The sequence below is a fragment of the Ascochyta rabiei genome, chromosome 10 (assembly GCF_004011695.2).
Source record: "Ascochyta rabiei chromosome 10, complete sequence".
NCBI lineage: Eukaryota > Fungi > Ascomycota > Dothideomycetes > Pleosporales > Didymellaceae > Ascochyta > Ascochyta rabiei.
Window position 1 is genome coordinate 1,425,772 of NC_082414.1, and position 19,736 is coordinate 1,445,507.

Sequence of the window (19,736 nt, forward strand, 5' to 3'; positions counted from 1 at the left end):
CAAAGGCGTCAGCGGTCTTCATGCGCGCAAGAAAAAAGGTGGGTAATCGAAGTGTGTTAGAGGCTGTCTGCCTCACATTATTGATCAAACGCACCAGAGGTTAAGATCGAGAAATTCGGAAATTGTCTCTGGAAATCTCTCGTGTCCTTATCGTTGCGGGTGTTTTCTTCGAGGAAGGCGAAACAAATTGCCTTGATTTCGCAGGTCAATCTTCAGGACAAAAAGGCGCGAAGGAGAAAGTACAATCGACGTGGCTGGCTCCAAAGAACACAAAGAGTACCTTGCGAAATCAGATCGAGTAGGAATCTCAAATAGTTAATTGGCAACGCTCCTGATGTGCATCTGATGGTTGCTAGCATCTATTGTCCTTGCCGTGTGTCGTTGACATGAGGATTCTGGCCCATCAAACGAGCAATGGTCACCGCTTCTCTCAGCGCCTTTCCGAGATGCCCTCGTACGCCTGCCTCCTCCATCACCATCAGACCGCCAATCGTGCATCCCTCTGGCGATGTTCCTTGATCTTTCAGGACCCCCGGGTGAATGCCGCTCTGCAGCATCGCAGCTGTGCCCTTCATGCTCTGGTAGATCATAGTTTGCGCAGTTGCTCTAGGCATACCAACGGCGACCGATGCATCAATCAATGCATCGCAAATGACGGCAAACATGGCTGGTGTTGAACCCCCTACGGCCGTGGAAGCGTTCATCAGCTTAGGATCAATGTGGGCAGTCTTTCCAACTTGGTTGAAGACGGCATCGGTAATTTTCTTAAACTCATTCGGGATGTCCTTGTCTGGATCTTCAATTGCTGTGAGCGATTCAGAAACTTGTGCAGCGATGTTGGGAAGGGTGCGGATAACCCAAACCCTGTCTTTGCTTGATGAAATGAGCTTCTCAATATCCGCTCGCGTCCACCCGGCCGCAAGACTAATGAGAAGCTTTCCGCTCAGCGAATCGGCGAGACCGTCTTGCTTCAGAGTTTCCTCAACATCGGATGGATCGACGCCGAGGAGGACGACGTCTGAATCCTTTGCAGCTTTGACGTTGTTGCCTCGTGAGATGGAGAGCTTTCCAGACTTGACAGCTTCTGGGTACTTCTCGGCCAGCTTCTTCTCGGAAGCCTCGCTCCGTACACAGGCAATGTACTTTTCGAACTTCGCATCCTTGTCACTGCCCGACTCGCTGAGCAAGCTGCTCAGGATAGGCTGCCCAAGGTTTCCTATGTGAAATTTAGCCAAGTCTGCCTAGAGGATATTGTTAACATGCCACAACCCAAGATACAAAGAACTTTCCCGGACATTGTTTTCGGCGATGCTTTCGTCCTCGCCGTCCCAGTTGAGTCTCGGGAAGATGATGCAATTGCGGATGTTCAGGAAGAAACCGTTCACGTCGCGTCTCATAGTCAATCAAAATACATACCGCGAAGTGCCCCGCTTCGGGTTGCCTCCCGAGTGCAAACTATGTCATGATCCCGTTTAGATAAGAAGAGTTTGACATGCAGAGAAATTGTTCGCGAGACCGACGCTGGCCGTGTCCCCACTTGAACCCCGCAATGCATCCACACAGCTCCACCGTGTGAATCGGATGATAGGCCCCATCATTCAGATAGATGTCACATTGCTGAAACTTGGAGATCGTGGGTGGTGTTAAACCTTCATACCTTCGTCTACTTCGTCCCAATGAGTTATCATGAGAAAGACCGTAACATCGCTCATTCGTGAACTTATGCAGCGCCAAACATGGATCGCATCCTTCTCCCCGCCTCCCTGCGGAGCGCAACATATTCGTCATTCGTCCTCAAAACGGCGTCCCTGTTCTCAACTGCTCTTCTCATTAGGTACCCAATACACTCGCCCATGCTTCCCCATGTAGAGCACTTGAAAACAGCTGGAGGTTGACCGTCGTTACCCTTCTCGGCCAGAAGTGTGAAGCTAACTTCGTCCGACATGCCGTGAAGTTGAGCAAAGCTGACTGGAACGGTAGGCAAGCCAGCAGCGATCCTTTGCTTGTGTAGTCTTTGCGCAGAGATGACAGAGTCGCGGTTGTGAGATGCAAGAAACAACTTAAGTGAGGGGAAGGGGCGAGAAACACCGTATTCACCGAGCTGCTGACGGAGAGCACCCTGGGCAATACCGTTGTAGTTGTCGTCTGTGTCTTGCTTTGTATCGTGGATCAAGGCGCGGTCTTCCGAAGCTATATATGCACCACGAACGAGTTTGAGTCCGAGAGTGAAGCCGTCTTTCTCAGCTTCAGCGAGGTGAGATGCGAGGAGTGCCTGGGTGCCCTTGAGGTAGGCCTGGTACGTGTTGTAGACGACGACACGGCCATCAGTGTTAAATTTGCGCATCATCTCGAGACTGACGCGATCAATGCCCCTCTGGTAGTGTTGAGACTCTGCGTCGACGATGATCTGGATGTTGCGTTCCTTGCACTTGGTGCCGATCTCGTTCAAAGCGTCAAGCATCTGCTGTGGCGGCAAGTCTCCTTTGTTGAAAGCATTAACAACCGCAGGTCCGGCTCCGGAAGTCCTATGATGATGTCAGATGGAACCTATTTCGATGTTGTAAGGGTATACTTACTTGATGGCCAAAATATCTCCCTCTTCGATCAAATCGATGGTTCCAACAGTGCCAGCTCTCCAGGACTCAATAATATTGTCGATCTTAATACCAGCCGCCTCTTCCGCCGCTTCCTCTGCAGCGGATCCGGGGCTGTACCCGTTACCGCTTTTGTGGTCGAAGACCATCTCTTGTGCATACGTGAGGATAACACCTCGAAACCCAAGGTCTTTCAGTGCCTTGACGCATTTTCTGGTCTCTGCTGGTGTGGTACCAGCACAGAATTGATCGTAGAATGATTTCTTGATGATTGCTTTAAGGACTGGGTTCTTGTCGAGATTGAATAGCCAGGTCCTTTCTGGCTTTGCAAAGAAGTTGAGAATATGAATAGAAGGCACGAGTAGCCACTTCCTGGAGGAAACTGTGGCGACCAGAAGTGATCTCAGAAACATGGGCAGAGGCATAGCTGACAGTGGTGAAGCTTTTGCCAACAGTCCTGTCTCTGATGTGGGTGGGCTCATTGTCCCTCTCTCCTTTGCTGCATAGGTTGAGGACAGCCTAATGGCTGCGAATGTAATTCCATCCTTTTTTCCAACGCCCCTCAGCACCGCAGGGGCCCCATATCTAATGTGAAGCATATTACCCTCGCTAAGCTGTAAGACGTAGAGTGTATAGTGGTAGTATAATGCGTGATTGAGCCCTGAACTTGAATAGAGACAATGCAGTTGTGAGTGAGGAAGCCTTCCTGTGTACACAACGAAAGGTATTATATTGCCTTATCGCCCACGCCCACACACTGTAATACGATATGTATGCCACGACCCCGCTTCATAGTACGTGATTCGATAACGTGGGTCTTACTCGGCCTCGTGACTTCCGCGTCAGAGTACCGTAGGTCGGACGCACTGCCGGCTCGCACCTACTGCCCAGATCCGGTACCGACAATTGCGTAGCTTCTATGCCACAATGCTTATCACGCTTTTGGATAATGTGGAAAGCATCATTGTAATCGATACGCACATCGAGCTGCGGCCCAACACATCTTCTGTGTCGAGGAGCGGCGTGCGGGGTGAGGTGCATCGGATCGGGTTAAGATCTCGGTTTAACATTGCAGGAGCTGATACGCTAAGCCATCCAATTGGTCACAACCACTTATTCGATGCTCGATTGGGTGGCTTGTTATCATCTCGGCTTATTCTCGTGTTGGATCAAGCGAAGTGAGGCTGCGGTAGAAGATGTATGGAAGAGGCGCAGAAGTTCCTCGATTCAAGCCATTGCAGCCACTACAGTAGGCTGGTAAATGTTGAAAAGAACTCTATGGTGATTTCTCCCTTGAGAGTCCATGTCTCATGCTTTCGCGAAGATTGATTTCAGACGTTGTGGTTTCATGCAGCCTTCTTTACGTGCCCGACCTTCTCATCGAAGTACTCCCGTAACCCAGTGTTCGCAACAAGTCCTATACCAAATGCCGGAATGATCCTGGCACATCTCACAAGAGTTGTTGCTCCGAGGTTCTGTATAATCCTCGACATTCGCGCCGTGATGTCAGGGTGACTATACATATCTAGACCCAGGAGGTGGATTGGAGTGGCAAAAACCTGGGAGAAAACGGGCACCAAAAGTTGAATCGTCGCCATCTTCATCATAGGGTTGGTGAATGTGTCTGGCAGTGTTGATGCAATCATTGGAGGTAAGTTGACCGCCCCGAAGATGGTAATTGCGTCACGAACGAGGAAGGTTCTTGCCACTGTCCTGGGAAATCTCGGTCGCTGAACCGGTGGAGACTTCACCCTCGCGGCTTCCGTCTGTGCAGCAACCGGTGTCGATGGTCTGCCAAACATCTGAACGAAATGTACATCTTCCCAGACTCCTAGTGGTACATTTATGGTAATTGTCAAAAGAAAGGTGATCGATTGCACCAGGAGCTCGTCAGCTCTCCGAGTTGAGTGGCGGGCTGTGGTTTCGACAATGTTTGCTGTCGTGTATGTCGCTGCATATAATATCCAGATGATGAAGAACGGTTTTGTGCCAAAGAAACGCCTAGGATGTCGGAATGAACAGAGAATGTTGGTTCTCGACGCCTGAGCAAGTGGGTTTTGGCCTGATCTAGCAGCATTTTCAACGACTGCGCTGAACATTGTCATTATATGCCTTCACATGACCTCACCTGACTCCGGTGGGATCACTTACCGGTCAATCGCTGTAAGAACAAGTGACAACAACGTCGCGCTCATAGTTGCAGCACGTAGATCTCCAACCAGCTGTCCTGGAAGCGTACTTCCTTTCCAACATCCCCATTCGAAATTTGGTCGTTCATGAGAAACTTGCTGAGTCATCGAAGACATGAAGCTGTAGCGGGAAACGTCGTGATGGTTGCTAATTCGGCCTTCATGAATCCACGACGTCTGGCTTGAACGTCAACGTGCACAATCTTGCTGAGTCTTTAGACCGAGTCGCGTCAACAATACCGAACGCCGGCCTCAACTGCGCTTTGCATCGCATTACTTTACCTTTCCGGACCCATGATCGCACCTTCTGGCCATCGTAACCCAGGCCTCGGTAATACATGGTCAAGATCTGTGGGGTACTGGTGTCGGTTTCGCGCCCGTGATGTTCACGGTATGCCTGCCGGTGGTGTGTAGCAGGTGTGTAGTGCTGCGGCTGCGGGGCAACGACGCATCGCCCTTCACGCTAACGCATGCGGAGCTTATCGATAGCGAGTCTTCCGGTAGTCTCACGCAGTTCTATGCGAGTGGAAGGAAAGAGTCGCAGGGTTCGGAATTGGCTACCGTTGATTACGGGAGTGTTAAAATGTGAGAGTCCCTTGAGTAGAGGACGATCAGGTACCTCCTCGCTCTTAGTTGGTCGCCTTTGAATCTTACCAACAAAATTGTCACGATGAGCATCTCAAAGAACGAACACATTGCGATTGTCGGTGGCGGGGCTTTTGGGCTGTCGACTGCTTTCGAGCTGTCGCAGCAGGGCTATACAGACATTACGGTCTTTGAAAAGGATGGAGAGATTCCTTCAAGATGGTCGGCCGCAAACGATCTGAACAAGATCATGCGCGCTGAGTACGAAGACCCATGGTACACAGAACTCGGTGTCGTAAGTAGTCCGCTCTTCTGGGTCAGTTGATAGTACTGATTCGTCTTCAGGAAGCCGCAAAGAAATGGCAAACAGCCCTTTACGCACCCTACTTCCATCGAGTCGGCTATCTCAACTGTGTGTCCGGCGCTGGCACACAAAAAGCCATCAACTCAATGAATTCATTCAAAGCTGCAGGCGAGGCACATCCAGATATCAAACCCTGGGTCTCTAGTGTATCGACCCGCCAGGAGCTTCAAGATATTTGCTGGCAATTTAACCAGGGCGAGATGCCAGGGTGGAAGGGCTACTTCAACCGTTACGACGGCTACGTCCACTCTGCTAACGCTCTCCGTGGTATTTACCGTGCTGCAAGATCGAACGGTGTACGATTCTTCCTCGGCGAGAAGAGGGGAGCCATCCAGGAGATCGTCTACCAGGGCAGTGGCGCGAACGGGAAGAGCGTCGGCGTCAAGACCAAAGATGGACAGTTCCACGCTGCCTCGCTCGTCATCGTCGCCACTGGTGCGGCAGCCTCAAAGATCGTTCCAGAAATTGGCGCTCGCGTCTCTGCGAAGTCATGGTCCGTTGCACACATCCGTCTTACAGACGAAGAGACCGCAGCGCTGCGCGGTATTCCCGTCACATATGCGCGCGATCTTGGATTCTTCTTCGAGCCTGACCCGAAGACCAACCTCCTCAAGCTCTGCCCCATGGGCGGTGGTTTTATCAATACCAACCCCGCGACTGGTGTCTCTGAAGCACCCGAGGATGTCCAGCGCTTTGTACCTCCCGAGGATGAGCGCAAGATGCGCGAACTCCTCCGCCAAACTCTGCCTTACCTTGCCGATCGGCCACTTGTCGAGAAAACATTATGTTGGTTTGCTGACACCAACGATTCTGAATTCATCATTGACTATCTACCCAAGACTGGCGGGTCAGTCATAGTCCTGTCTGGTGACTCTGGTCACGGTTTCAAGATGTTCCCAATTGTCGGTTCGTGGGTGAACAACCTTCTCAATGCTCCCGAGGGCAAGCAAAAAGAAAAGAGGTGGCAGTGGAGGACAAACCAGCCTAACGATGGTACTGCGAGACAAGACGATGTGAGTTGGCGCGTTGGTGACGTCCAAGAGCTGAGGGACATTACACCGAATGTTTCAAAATTTTAATCATTTAGCATGATTAAAGTATAGATCTGAGTAATGCATTTGGCTCATCTTTAACCTCAACCTCGATGTTGCCCTCATGTTGAAGCAACCACGCTCGACTTATGGACCAAAGGTATGCCGCCAAGCCTCCCGCGCGGATAGGTTCTGATAGCAAAACAACATGCGGTAGTCACGTTGGTAGTCGCAAAATAGACCACGATGAGAGCCGTCTGAATGCAGGATCGAGTACGTAGATATCAAAAGTTTCAGGCCTTGCGCCAAACCCCATATATATGTCTCTAGGTCGTTATACCGTCCGTGCATGTATCGTGCGCCTCGTTACTCCTTACTGCATCTGTGGGTCCACCATCTCCAAAGGTTGGTAGTTGTCGAGAACGCCAAAAGAAAGCCAATCAGTCCCTTCAATATCCATAGACTCGGCAACAGCCAGAATCTGCTCGGCCGTGAGATCGTCACCAAAGCCACTGCCCTCGTCGCTGAACCCTGAGTACAGGGGACCCCCATCTGGTGAGGCAAACATTTGTTTTGCGCTAGAGGATTCATCACGTATTCCTGAACCGGTCTGGTTCATGTTTGTGTTGAGTTGAGCGAGCTGCTGCTGGTTGAACGCCTCCATCGTTGGTGGTCGCTCCTGCATTGCTGCATATTCTACTAGCATCTCCTCAAGCCTGCGCAGCTCGTGCATCCGGTAATCCGCGATGCGGTTGCCGCCAGCTATCATGGTTTCCATCAGCGAAAACGCTGTGTCCAGCCAAAGGGTTCGGTCGTCGAGCAGGCTCGGGTCAACGAAACGAGTTACGATGAGGACCATGGTCGATACGAAAAGGGCGTCCAGGTCCCACGGAAGAAATGTTTCTGGACACGGTAAGTTTCGTTCAGACACACAGGAGGGGTGGCGCTTACCCAGTAGACCCTGATCCTGAAGGCTTTCGAGTATCACCAGAATTTTCTGTGATGCTTCTAGGGCCACGTGCAGTACCTTTCGAATTTTGGGTGAAGAGATCAAAGGCACTACCTGCTGTGGTGATTCGAAGACCTTCTTCATGCAGCAGAACAACAACGGTCTAGTGACAACAACGATGGTCTGGAGCAGTTAGCTACCTTATACTTTATGAAGGAACGACAATACTAACCTGGTAATAGTATAAATGAGAATGCGCCGGTAGTCTAGAAATGCCGCCAAAACGTTCGTCAGCATGCAAGGGAAATGAAGTGCGGAGCTCTTCTGCTAGTCCAGCTAGGTTGTCAAGCACCGTCTTGATGCTTAGTACGAATTTTTTGCGAAGCCTGCCTTTGGAGCCATACACAGTATTGGCAATATCAGTATGAATTTTGGCAAGCTTGATCTGCATATTCAGTGCAGCTGCTCGCTGAGGTGAGTTTTGGTAGTTAGGTAGTTGACAGGATACGTCTTCGTCACGGATCGATTGCGGCAGCCCCATCAAAGAGGTCATGTGACGGTCTAGAATGAAGATGGTCCACCAGATCTTGCGACAGCGCTGGACAACAACGTCGCCCAGATTCATCACTGGCATGTCTGTGTGCATTCCTTGTATAAGAGCAATCCGCATAGCTTGGCCGATCGTGACGTGTGCAGCATTGCGGGAGTCAAGCGCTTGCAGGTACAGCGCAATGCAGCACAGCACCTCCGTCGCTACGATGGGGTCCCGGCAGAGCTTGTTCGTATCTGGAAGAAGCTGCAAGGCGTATGTGAACAAGTCCGCACCAGGCGGTCTTGGTGAACGGTTCTTCTGCTGAACGAACGTCTTACCAAAAGCTATAATGAGCAGGAAGTGGATGTACCAGAGGCTCTCATTCCAGATAGCTTTGTCACCTATGCTTGTGTAGAAAGCATGTAGGTTGGACATGAACTCGTCTTCTTCGAAGAGATGCATCATCTGCGCGCAGTGGAATTTGACTGCGTTGATCAGGAAGATAGCGTGGTCTATGCTTGGGATTACGGGGGAAGCAGATTCGGGTAAGCTGCGAGTACCGTCCCAGAGGAGATTGTACGCGGATCCGTCGAACAGTAGGTCTGCAGCTGGAAGAGGCGACTTGTGCATGTGTTCGTGCACCAGGCTCAGGACTTGTCCGTGAAAAGACCAGTTGGACGAGGTACCCATGTAGACTGAAGGGTGCGTTAGTACTGTGGAGTAATCTGGAAGATATAGGAAGACCTACAAGTCTGTCCGTTAGAAGCTGCCATGTATCTAGAAGGTGTCTCAGTAAGAGGGTTTGTCAGATTTGCAGTCTCGCGTGGGCCATCTGTCCCTGGTGTGCTCTCTCGAGTGCCTCCGCCGCTGGGCTGAGCTGACCGCCTTGGTGTCTCACCAGGAGAAAGACTCCTCTCTGCCCGTGCCCGGGCATCTCGATCCTCTTCTAGCAACGGATTGATAGCAGAGGATGCATTGCTTGCGTTCTGAAGTTGTGCTACCTTGGCCTGGAGGTCGGAGAGGTAGCTACATTGTTGGTTAGAGAAGTCGCTTATGGCAAGGCTATGGATGACAAACCCTTGGGTTACCAAAACCTTGTTGTCTCGATCATCGAAAATACAGGTCAAATTTCGCTTGCCGCAGTTCGCACAAGGCTGCTGGCCGGAGCACTTGATCTTCTGCCTTCGACATCTGGAGCAGCTATAGCAAAATTAGCAAGGCCAAGACCACCATCAATCAGCAGCATACGCGTTCGACGATCTCTTTGTTACTCGTCTGTGCTCATTCGAGGTAGCCATTACAGCAGATGTCTGTCATTCTGCAGCATTCCTTAGAGAGAAACTCGGACATCGTCAGGCGGGGCGCCGATAACGCCGATAAGGCTCCGCCTACTCCGAAGCAAAATTGGTGTCAACAGCGCAATGAGACTCGAGTCGGAGTGGTTTTCTGGTCCCGTCTATGTGCGGGGAACGCTGGGGTTCAAGTGACGTCTTTGGTAACAAAGGCTTGGCGGTTTTTTATTCCCTTTAGGTACGCACCACCAAGCACCGACGTCTCCATTAAGAACAAGAGATCCCCAGGTCAGCGAAATCTCATCAGAACCTCAAATCCTTCCAGAAGCTTTCGAGTAAGATAGCCCTGCATCGCTATCGCTTTCGACTAAAGCCTAGCGCCAGACTATGGTAAATTCTGGCCTTTCACCTAGTATCAGCGACTTCGCACCCGTCGATGTTATACAACACACGCGCTTCGACTCGCATTGAGAGCCGCAGTAAATTTGCTAAAGCACTGGATCTTACTTTCTATTTAGATCACGAGATGCGCGCGACAGTATGCGACAGTATGCGGCATAAAAGGATACGGAAGCTGACCCGAGATCGACGGCTTCCCTTCCGATCCAGCTTACGCCCAGCCTGCACCACGGCATCACATGCACATTGATAAGACAATTCACTATCAACTCGGTCCTTCTGCAGCTTACAATCGCGATGGAGGTGCGCCGTGGACCACCTCATCGATGGCCTGTGCAATCCTCTCAATATTTGACTGGTTCATGGCCAAAACGTTGATACGTCCACTCAGGAGCATGTAGATATGGTGCTTGCTGCCAAGCGCCTCGCACTGTTGTGGGCTCAAAGGAAGGAAGTAGAAGAGACCGGTTGATTTGAGGATGGCGTTCCAGTTACCGGGTGTCTGTACGTTGTCAGTGGTTGGACACGGATGAAGGCTGCGATGGGAAGCTCACCTTTTGCTTATTGGTCAGTAAGTTGTACAATGTCCTCCTGAGACCGACCAATCGCTCTCGCATCACTACCAGCTCGTTTTATCACTGTGATGTGAGATCGCCATCCTTGAGAACAGTGTTCACCAGCCTCGATCCGTACGCTGGACTGGACGAGAACTCTCACATGACCAAGCATCTCAGCTGGTCGTATACGTTGGCTGCAACAGTACTCTTCTCTGTGAGAATATGCATTACACCGCACCTCTCGCCATACAGTCCGAAATCTTTCGAGAACGATTGGCAAGCGAGCAATTCAAAATATTGCTCTGTGAAGTGCCTCAGACCGAATGCATCTTCCGCCAGTGGCGCACCGAGCCCCTGATATGCCATGTCGAAGAAGGGGAAATGACCCTTGGGCTTCATAGCCCGCTCAAGTGTTCGCCATTGCTCCTTGCTCAAATCTGCGCCCGAGGGATTGTGGCAGCACCCCTGGAGGACAAATATGCTGCCACTGGGAGCTCTCTCGACGGCACTGAGGTCGCCGAATGCGACAGTGCCTCGCCCCGCATCGTAATGTCGGTACTTAACGACTTCGAATCCAACAAGGTTGAACAGGGGCTCGTAGCTCCCCCACGCTGGGGTTCAAAAGTAGACCTTCTTTCCTTTGAACTCCCTGGCGCGGCTCAGAAACAGAGCAGCAAGATGAATGCTTCCAGTACCCGAGATATCTTGAGCAGACGCAATGCGGCCGGTCCTCACAGGCTCGGATTCTGCGCTGAACAGGACTTTGCATGCGTTGTTGACGAATTCGTCATCTCCCGTTGTGACTTCGTAGTCGTGACCTAGTTCCGCCTTTGTGAGAATCTCCTTCGCCTGCTTCATTACGCCGAGCTCGTTGTATTTACCCTCCTTATTCCGGTATACGCCAACGCCGAGATCGATTCTCGAGGGCGATTTGTCGGCTTTTACTTTGGAGCTGAGGATGAAGACTGGGTCCGCTGGGCCCATGGGAACGGAGCGGAACATGGCTGCTGATTTCTGAGATGCGAGGTCTGACCGAAGTTGGATCAAAGGCTTTGCTTGCGTTCTGCAATACTTCCCTGCAGTCTATATCGTCGCACGTGCCGTCTTCGGTCGTCTGGTTTGACACGCGACCGTGCTGCACAGCGCGTCCACACGACCGGTACCGCTCCTGAGAGTGTTCCCGACAGTAGAGATCGCACCGAGTTACGCTAGCATTGACCGTGTATACCCGCACTTGGAGCCGGTGCACTTCTCGTTTCGTGGTTGATCAAGTTCTAGCACTGTCCAGGCGCGCTCGCGTCGTAGGCGGCCTGTGGGGAAGGGAGACCATCGCGACCACAGTGGAACAAAATTGCGGGAAATCACTTCTCATTCTCTGTAAAACTATCTATACAAAGTTTTAGAGCGAATACTGGGCTTCCAGACGACCTCCCCCTCACGACACAGTCCAAGCCAGGTACATCCGTCGACCTTGAAACCGGCGTTTCGCCATCGAATGCTTCGTCTAGGCGTATTCGCTGTCCTTCTTGCGACCTTTCATACCGCACATGAGCATCTCAAGAATCTCCTGCCAAAAGCCCTTGGCTTCCTCAGCGAACGAAGCCTCGTACGCATCGATGTATGCCTTCTCCCAGACCAAATCAGCCTCATGCGGCTCAACCATCTTTGTGCGCTTGAGGAGTTTCCAGCCGAAGAACAGCACGGGAGCGATGAAAACCATCATATAGTATGTGAAGAGGCCAACCACGGTGAAGTTGCCGGGAAGGAAAGTACCATATCCGTAGCAACCAAGAACGAGGATCAAGAAGATCATGCTGATCCATGTGCCGTAGGGCTGGAAGTATCCGTAGTAAGGCATAGCCTTGCGATCAACGCCCTGGGCTTTGACAGCACGGTAGAAGAAGAGGTATGTGATGCAGATAACGATGTAGTTGATGATCTGAGCACCGGTGATGATGTTGGTGAACCAGGTAAGCACCTTTGCCGATCCAGCGTTGACGTTCAGGAAGCCGAGGAAGGGGAAGCAGATGGTGACAAGCAGGCAATAGAACGGGACACCCTTCTTTGTACACTTCTTCAGGAATTTCGGCGCCTGGCCTTCAAGGGCAAGACCGTACAGCGAACGGGTTCCGTAGTAAGTGTAAGCGTTTCCGGCGGAGAAGATGGACGTGCACAGAAGGGCGTTGGTCAAGTGGGGAAGACCGCTGACTCCCAGGTTTCTATTCGACAGTTAGTAGGAGCGGAGTGATGCTGGGGAATATATAAGTACTTCATAGCGATAACATAGGGTGAGGCAGCGGCAGTACCGGCACCACCGGCCGCGCCAGACATGATCTCCAGGAGAGTCGAATCGTTGTAGGGGATGACGATACCAACGCAAAGCGCACTACCGATGAAGAAGAAAGCAAAACGAGCGTATGTGACCTTATAGGCGTTCTTGAGGTACGTCCGGGGAAGCTTGACCTCTCCAGAAAGCATGGACAAATACTCAGGACCGACAACGGTGAAGGCAGCGCTCCACAGGCAGCCGAGAAAACCCTCGAATCGACCAAGCTCACCGGTGGTATTATACTCGGCAAAAGTACCAGGGTTTTTCCAATAGCGAAAGCCGTAGGCGTCTTTCCTTGGGTTTCCGCCGACCATAGTGATGAAGGTGAAGGAGAAGACGATCAAGATGAGAAGCACCTTTCCAAGAGCAAGCCAGAACTCAGCCTCTCCGTACGCCTTTACAACGAACGCGTTGATGGCACTGTAGGCACAGTAAGCTACTGCTTTGGCACACGCACTCCTATCAAGAAGAGCCAGGAGGCATTCAGGGGGTGGGGTGGGGTGACTTACAAGTACAAGACGATACAGACGGCGACAACTGCGGCGACTGGAATGTCGTCGCTCCAGAATTTGAGTACCAGGTTCAACGCGCTGATTTCGAAGGGGATGAGAATTGCCTTGTAAGAAATGTTAGCGGCAAAGCAACATTGGTACCGTGTGGCACTACCTCGTAAAGGAAAAAGTTCCAGCCAGCCCAAAACCCCATAGCTGGGTCAACCCAATGGCCTGCCATGCGGATGAAGCCACCAGTGACGGGCATGAAAGACGACATCTCTGCCATGGCGTTGTTGACAAGACCAAGCATACATGTGTAGATGGCGTAGGCGAGGAACAGACTTCCGGGTCCGCCTTTGACCAGTCCACTGGCAATTGAGACGAAGGTGGCAGTTCCAATCGAACCGCCAATGGCGATCAACTGGACCTGACGGTTACCCAAGTGTCTTTGCAGCTGGTCGGCATTGTCGACATGGCCCTGGACGACGCTGTGCTCGGTCTGGATACGGTAGATGCCCCCGTCCTTGGCTCGGACATCTGATAAGGCCTTGGCAGACTTCTCGTTGACCTCGTAGGCCTTGCTGTCAGCCATCCTGTCCGCACGTGACAGCTATGTCAAGATACAATGAAGCGTGGCGGAGTGAAATGAAACGGTGAAGGCGATGGGTCCGGGAGGTGGCTCATGGGTGGATGGGCTGCCCTAATAAAAACCAGGGTGAAGGTCAAGATCACGGTCGCCCTGTAATCCTGCTGTGATGGGATAGTGTTGATATCGCTGGCACAACCAATCAAGGGAATTTGGGCTACGAAGCGTGGACCCTGCGAATCTCGCCCATACCACCGGCCTGGGTTAGGTGTCTCTGGGTGTCTGTCACGTCTAGAGGACTTTGGGGATAGCCGAGCGTGGCGAGTGGGCCAGACACAGGGATCTTTCTGGGGTAAGCACTCGATTCGCGTCTCCACATGCAGACCAACGTAGGAGTCAGCCAAGGGTCTGCCATGGACATGCCAAGGGTCAGCCAGCACTCTCGTGCCACGCCACGGAACCGTCACTGTCGCTCTCATACATCTTCGGTTCTCGTGCCGGATCCTATCTGAGTCTAGCCTCCCACGTGTAAATAAGCCACAGCATTTTGACTGCGCCCAGGCTTGAGGTTGCGATCACTCGGTATCCGCGCGGAAATGCAATAAGGTATCAAAGCTGCCAAGATGGTGGAAGCGCGAAGGTAAAGGAATGCAATTGCTGAACTGATGATTATCTATGACCCACCCAGACTCGACAACATCGTGCTATCATATCCTTGGAGAGATAGGCCTGTTGATCAGAGGCAGGCTCTGTTCAATCCTCCCAACCTCTGCTGTCTTCGACTTGACCATGTCTCGGACGGCAGTGGCTGGCGCAACGTAGGGCCTATGCGGTGCCATCTTGGCGGGTGCGTCCTGAATACCGGCATAGGCAGCGCTGTGTATCGCCGCAGCGTACTTTGTAGGCGCAATGCCGCCCTTGATAGCGTGCTCGGCCAGTGCAGTCTTCTGGTGCAGGGCCAGAGCCTCTGCGTGCTTGCTCTGGTGATAGAGCTCGTTGATGCGAACGATGCATCGAGGAGCAACATTGGCAAAAGCAGCGATGCAGCCAGACGAGCCTGAGCTCAGACCACCGACGATGAAGTCTGCCTGGCCTCCAAAGACGGCGAACTTCTCTTTGGGCTGTGCAGCTGCGAGGCGCGTGGTTTTGGCTACGGAGCCGCACGTCAGCTTCACGCCCACGGCGTTGCTGTGGCGCTTGGCCATGGCTTCGATGAAGTCTGAAGAAAGATCGACGCCATTGCACACGCCGGGGAAGTTGTAGATGACGATAGGCAACTCGCTGCGAGCCGCAGCCTGGCCGTAGAAGCTGTCCAGAACCTGAGGTGTGGTAGCGCCACCTTTGAGACCAGGCTAGTCGCTGCTTCTTTGCAACTCAGATAATTGGTTGCTACATACCAAAGTAACAGCAAGCCAGAACGAGGACGGAGTCGGCTGCAGCCGTAGCGGCGTCAGATATGAACTCCAGCGTCTGTGCGGTGCTGTGCAACCCCACACCCGCCATGATGGGAAACGAAGGCCTACGGCTCGCCGCGCGGTCGCGGTCAACGCTTTGTGCTCCTCCCGCGTAAGCAGCATAGCCTCTGCACTTGTACCCAGAACCACAAGGCCTGCGAGCCCTGTGGTAGAGAGGTAGTGGAAGTAGCGTGCCTGGTTCTCAAAATCGACTTTGTCTGTCTTTGGGTCGAAGAGAGTAACGGCAGGGCACCAGACACCAGCCGGAAGAACTGGAGAATGAACCCAGAGGGATATGGACGGGTATAGCGATGCTACTTGCAGTCTACTTGAGCCTCTTCGCGCAGTATTTATTGTACTCTCATAAGCCTCTCGCATTGCTGGCCGTTGCTGCTTCGACTCAACCTTTGGTATACTCGGGCTGGCACCCGAATGAGACCTTTGACGATATCGGCAATCCAAACAACGCTTTCAGCAAACGTAACCTGTGTCTATCACGCGGCAATCAACGGCTAAGCCAGAGTTCGTGAACGGGATGCGAACCGGTCCTTTATGGAGCTTCTCCACCAGACCCCTCATTGTGCATACTCAAAAGGCAGAGGCCCAGCATTGAGAGACCGAGCAGCCTCAAACCTTCGAGTCCTCTCACAAAAGTCCTCAATATGTCGAGCATTCGCACCATCACATCTCTCCGTACCACACGGCGGCCCTTGATCAAGGCGCCTCGCCTTGCTTGCCTCCAGGCTCGCACCAACGTCACAGTACCCTTCAGGTTACCTGCTGCACGCAACGAGCCCAACCCTACTTACAAGGAAGGCTCAGAAGAGCGCACCGAGCTTGTCAAGGTGCTCAAGAGACTCAGATCTCAGCTTCCTCTCAAGTCTGAAATCTTCCTCAACGGCACATCTCAGCCCGCTGCTGAATCTTGGGATCAGCCCATCCCCGCAGAGAAGGACACCGTCTTCACAAACTACCCTCTCATCTCCAAGGAGCAGGCCTCAGATGCCATCACATCAGCTCTGGAGGCCAAGAAGATATGGGAGAAAACTCTCTTTGTCGACCGTGCTTCCATTTTCCTAAAGGCTGCGGAGCTTGTTGCGGGGAAATACCGTTATGAGCTCATTGCTGCAACCATGCTCGGCCAGGGCAAGAACATCTGGCAGGGCGAAGTGGACGCCGCTGCTGAGCTGGCTGACTTCTTCCGTCTCAACTGCAACTATGCTGCTGAGATTTTGTCTCGCCAGCCCGATCGTGGTTCGGACGGCATGTGGTCCCGCATGGACTACCGCCCGGTTGAGGGTTTCGTCTACGCTGTTTCTCCCTTCAACTTCACAGCCATCGGCGGTAACCTAATTGCTGGGCCTGCTCTGATGGGTAACGTCGTTCTCTGGAAGCCATCTCCATCCAACATCTACGCTTCCACCCTTGTCTACAAGATCTTACTGGAGGCTGGTCTCCCCAAGGACGTCATCCAGTTCATTCCTGGTGACCCAGAGGTCATCAACGATGTCGTTTTCGCCCACCGCGACTTTGCTGGTATCAACTTTGTTGGTTCCTCGGATGTTTTCCGCTCGCTCTGTGCTCGCATTGGTGAGGGAATTGGCAAAGGCACGTACCGCGAGTTCCCACGCATGGTCGGTGAGACCAGCGGTAAGAACTTTACTCTCATCCACCCAACTGGCGATATTCCTTCTGCCGTAAAGCACACGATCCGCGGCTCTTTCGAGTACCAGGGACAGAAGTGCTCTGCCACCTCCCGTCTCTACCTCCCCGAGTCCCGTTCCAAGGAATTCCTCGACGCTTTCGTCAAGGATGTCAACGAGATCACCATCGGTAACCCCGACAAGGATCTCTCTGCATTCATGGGCCCTGTCATCCACGACCGCTCTTTCAACAAGATCAAGAAGATCATTGACGAATCCAATGCCGATCCCTCGCTCAAGTGCATTGCTGGTGGAACCTACGACGACTCCAAGGGCTACTTTGTCAAGCCTACAGTCTATCTTTCCGACTCCCCTGACCACAAGCTTTTCAACTACGAGATCTTTGGTCCTGTCCTTGCTATCCACGTCTACAAGGACGCTGACTGGAAGGACATCCTCCAGAAGGTTGACCAGGCCGGTGGCGGCTTCGCCCTGACAGGCTCCGTTTTCGCCAACGACCGCTCTGCTATCCGCGAAGCCGAGGACACTCTCCGCTACTCCGCCGGCAATTTCTACATCAGTAAGCCTCTCCCATCCACTCTCACATGTAACAAATCGCTGACCAAAATCCCAGACTGCAAGACAACAGCCGCCCTTATCGGGCAGCAATCTTTCGGCGGCTCCCGCGCCTCAGGCACAAACGACAAAGCCGGCTCCTCCAATCCTGTCCTCCGCTTCACCTCCCCTCGCCTTATCAAGGAGGAGTTCTTCCCCCAGACCGAGTTCTTGTATCCCAGCAACAAGCCGGCCGAGAACCGCGAGGACGTCAAGGGCGCCCAGCACTAAATGTTTCATGTCCATCTGACGGACGATTTTCACGAGTTCGAGCTGGATTTGCGCCGCAGCACGTAACGCTCGATGGCCTTTGTGTTGCAGTGTTAGAAGCAAGAACGAAGCAATGAACGACACGGCATCGCGGGGAGCAAAAAGGAACTTCTTTGTTATGCAGCTTTTCTGCATGTGTTCAGGAGTTGGAACGAGTACGATTAGAGAAGGTCATGTTAGCATTTCTCCCGGTGGTTTGTAATCCAACCATAATGATTCTCCACTCAACCGCATCGTGCAAATCCAATGTGTCTGGTCTGGTGAGACGTCTGGACTTGTTTCACATTGCTGCGCAATGCCTCCAATCGAACTGCATGGCACAGCTGTGTGACCTTGATGCTACCTCTACCTCTACCTCTACCTCTACCTCTACCTCTACCTCTACCTCTACATCTACTTCTCCCTGCCTGGCCACCTTATCAAGCGCTGGATGTATCTCTAGCTAAGCTGCATTACTCAAGGCTGTAGTGGAGGCGATGAGAGGGTAAGAGGGTCTACATCAAGCGCTGGAAGTAGAGGGGTATCGTCTAGGTAGCAGGAACAGCAGAGGTAAATCCAATGACCAGATAGAAGCATCCATGTCCAGCCTCGTTGTTTACCGAAGACGTCCAGTGTCCCAGGAACCGAAAAAGAACCTGTTCGGCGCCGTAGATGTCTACAGTGTGTCTAAAGAGGAAAGAGCAGACGTGTTGGCAGGAACTGGCTTTTGTTGCTTCAATGCAAACTCTGATGGCGATAGCAGCTAGGTAGATCTCCGCTTTGTCGTAACCTCAACCTACTTCTCTAGAGCTGTCGACATATTCAATTCTACCCGAAGATAGATGTACACGCATCCTCACTCCAGCTTCAGCGCAAGGACCATTCCGCCGCTCTCGACACTGCCATCAGCGCTGAATCCACCCATGGAGCTCAAATAGGCAGTCGTCGTATCCCTGTGCGCACTCCCAATCGCCACAGCAGTGACGCCCGCGACTTTCGCGAGGACCTGTATGTTTCCATCTGTGCCCACCTTGACCAGTTCGTTGCCCATGGGCCGTGCCTGGATCACGGTTCCATCGTTCAGAACGGCAAAGTCGTCAGGCACGGAGATTGCCTCGCCCTGTGCCAGGATCTCTACGTCCCCGATGGCTGTTCCATTGGACGATGTGCGGATCCTGTTCAGCGAGTTTCGCACTGTGTTGGTGTAGTACACGTGCCCGCTGTGGACTTTGATGCCGTTGACGCCAAAGGGAAGACCAGGTGCCGAGGCGTTACTCGCTGTGCTCTCGTCTCCGAGCCAGATAGCCGTCTCGCCCGTCCGAACATCGAGCGACGCAATGTTGCCTGCCAATGAGTCCGCGAGAAGCAGAGTGCGGTGGTCGAGTGCAGCGAGACCGTTGATCATGTTCAGGTTCGGTGTGTCGGCTAGCTTCTGCACTTTTGCTGCTTCGTGCTTGTGCTTCAGGTCGATCGACCACACGCCGAAGGAGCCGAGGACTGGGACGTTGGCTGGCGTGACGTTTCCGACAGCAACGGCGAATACGTTGTCTGAGAGCTCAGTGATGCCAAGGATAGCGTTTACGGCTGGGATGCTTGCAACGAGGGTGTCGGATGAGGGTGTGATCGATGGGTTGACCATGTGGACCTCTGGTTTACCGAGGATACTGACGAGAACCGATCCGTTGTGCATAGCTGCAATGTTCTCGAGCCATGTTGGGTTGGGGAATTGGTGGATGGTACGAACATTGGAGGCGTGGGTCGAGACAAATAATAAGGACGTCATCGTGGCGAGGAAAGTGGTGAGGAGAGCGTTCATGTTCACGAATTGAGGGACTGGCTGCTGTGGTTGAGGATATCGTTGATGAGGGAGTTGT

The 19,736-nt window shown here is 52.5% G+C and overlaps 9 protein-coding genes across 9 annotated transcripts, besides 1 other annotated feature; 2 read left to right on the top strand and 7 right to left on the bottom strand.

The window, feature by feature from the left end:
• Positions 1-359: 359 nt before the first annotated feature.
• Positions 360-1,397, bottom strand: EKO05_0006587 (Pyrroline-5-carboxylate reductase; the record flags this gene model as incomplete). Its single annotated transcript, XM_059636830.1, has 2 exons — positions 360-1,216; positions 1,286-1,397. The coding sequence occupies 2 exons, from the start codon at positions 1,395-1,397 to the stop codon at positions 360-362; spliced, it is 969 nt and encodes a 322-aa protein (XP_059492813.1).
• Positions 1,398-1,720: 323 nt separating this feature from the next.
• Positions 1,721-3,019, bottom strand: EKO05_0006588 (proline dehydrogenase; the record flags this gene model as incomplete). Its single annotated transcript, XM_038940497.2, has 2 exons — positions 1,721-2,525; positions 2,577-3,019. 2 exons carry the CDS (start codon positions 3,017-3,019, stop codon positions 1,721-1,723), a joined length of 1,248 nt encoding a protein of 415 aa, XP_038798083.2.
• A 2,434-nt stretch (positions 3,020-5,453) lies between these two features.
• EKO05_0006589 (uncharacterized protein) lies at positions 5,454-6,811 on the top strand (the record flags this gene model as incomplete). Its single annotated transcript, XM_038940556.1, has 2 exons — positions 5,454-5,663; positions 5,714-6,811. The coding sequence occupies 2 exons, from the start codon at positions 5,454-5,456 to the stop codon at positions 6,809-6,811; spliced, it is 1,308 nt and encodes a 435-aa protein (XP_038798085.1).
• Positions 6,812-7,136: 325 nt separating this feature from the next.
• On the bottom strand, positions 7,137-9,542 carry EKO05_0006590 (uncharacterized protein; the record flags this gene model as incomplete). Its single annotated transcript, XM_059636831.1, has 6 exons — positions 7,137-7,666; positions 7,715-7,895; positions 7,945-8,939; positions 8,993-9,270; positions 9,322-9,444; positions 9,493-9,542. 6 exons carry the CDS (start codon positions 9,540-9,542, stop codon positions 7,137-7,139), a joined length of 2,157 nt encoding a protein of 718 aa, XP_059492814.1.
• Positions 9,543-11,110: 1,568 nt separating this feature from the next.
• EKO05_0006591 (Aspartate transaminase) lies at positions 11,111-11,494 on the bottom strand (the record flags this gene model as incomplete). The annotated part of the gene is made up of 1 exon (XM_059636832.1): positions 11,111-11,494. One exon carries the CDS (start codon positions 11,492-11,494, stop codon positions 11,111-11,113), a length of 384 nt encoding a protein of 127 aa, XP_059492815.1.
• A 502-nt stretch (positions 11,495-11,996) lies between these two features.
• On the bottom strand, positions 11,997-13,907 carry EKO05_0006592 (uncharacterized protein; the record flags this gene model as incomplete). The annotated part of the gene is made up of 4 exons (XM_038940258.1): positions 11,997-12,711; positions 12,762-13,241; positions 13,331-13,437; positions 13,488-13,907. The coding sequence occupies 4 exons, from the start codon at positions 13,905-13,907 to the stop codon at positions 11,997-11,999; spliced, it is 1,722 nt and encodes a 573-aa protein (XP_038798087.1).
• A 701-nt stretch (positions 13,908-14,608) lies between these two features.
• On the bottom strand, positions 14,609-15,106 carry EKO05_0006593 (4-hydroxy-2-oxoglutarate aldolase; the record flags this gene model as incomplete). The annotated part of the gene is made up of 1 exon (XM_038940311.2): positions 14,609-15,106. The coding sequence occupies one exon, from the start codon at positions 15,104-15,106 to the stop codon at positions 14,609-14,611; it is 498 nt and encodes a 165-aa protein (XP_038798088.2).
• A 911-nt stretch (positions 15,107-16,017) lies between these two features.
• On the top strand, positions 16,018-17,844 carry EKO05_0006594 (L-glutamate gamma-semialdehyde dehydrogenase; the record flags this gene model as incomplete). Its single annotated transcript, XM_038940605.1, has 2 exons — positions 16,018-17,578; positions 17,633-17,844. 2 exons carry the CDS (start codon positions 16,018-16,020, stop codon positions 17,842-17,844), a joined length of 1,773 nt encoding a protein of 590 aa, XP_038798089.1.
• Positions 17,845-18,222: 378 nt separating this feature from the next.
• Positions 18,223-18,280: a tandem repeat.
• Positions 18,281-18,718: 438 nt separating this feature from the next.
• Positions 18,719-19,678, bottom strand: EKO05_0006595 (uncharacterized protein; the record flags this gene model as incomplete). Its single annotated transcript, XM_038946155.1, has 1 exon — positions 18,719-19,678. One exon carries the CDS (start codon positions 19,676-19,678, stop codon positions 18,719-18,721), a length of 960 nt encoding a protein of 319 aa, XP_038798090.1.
• Positions 19,679-19,736: the final 58 nt, after the last annotated feature.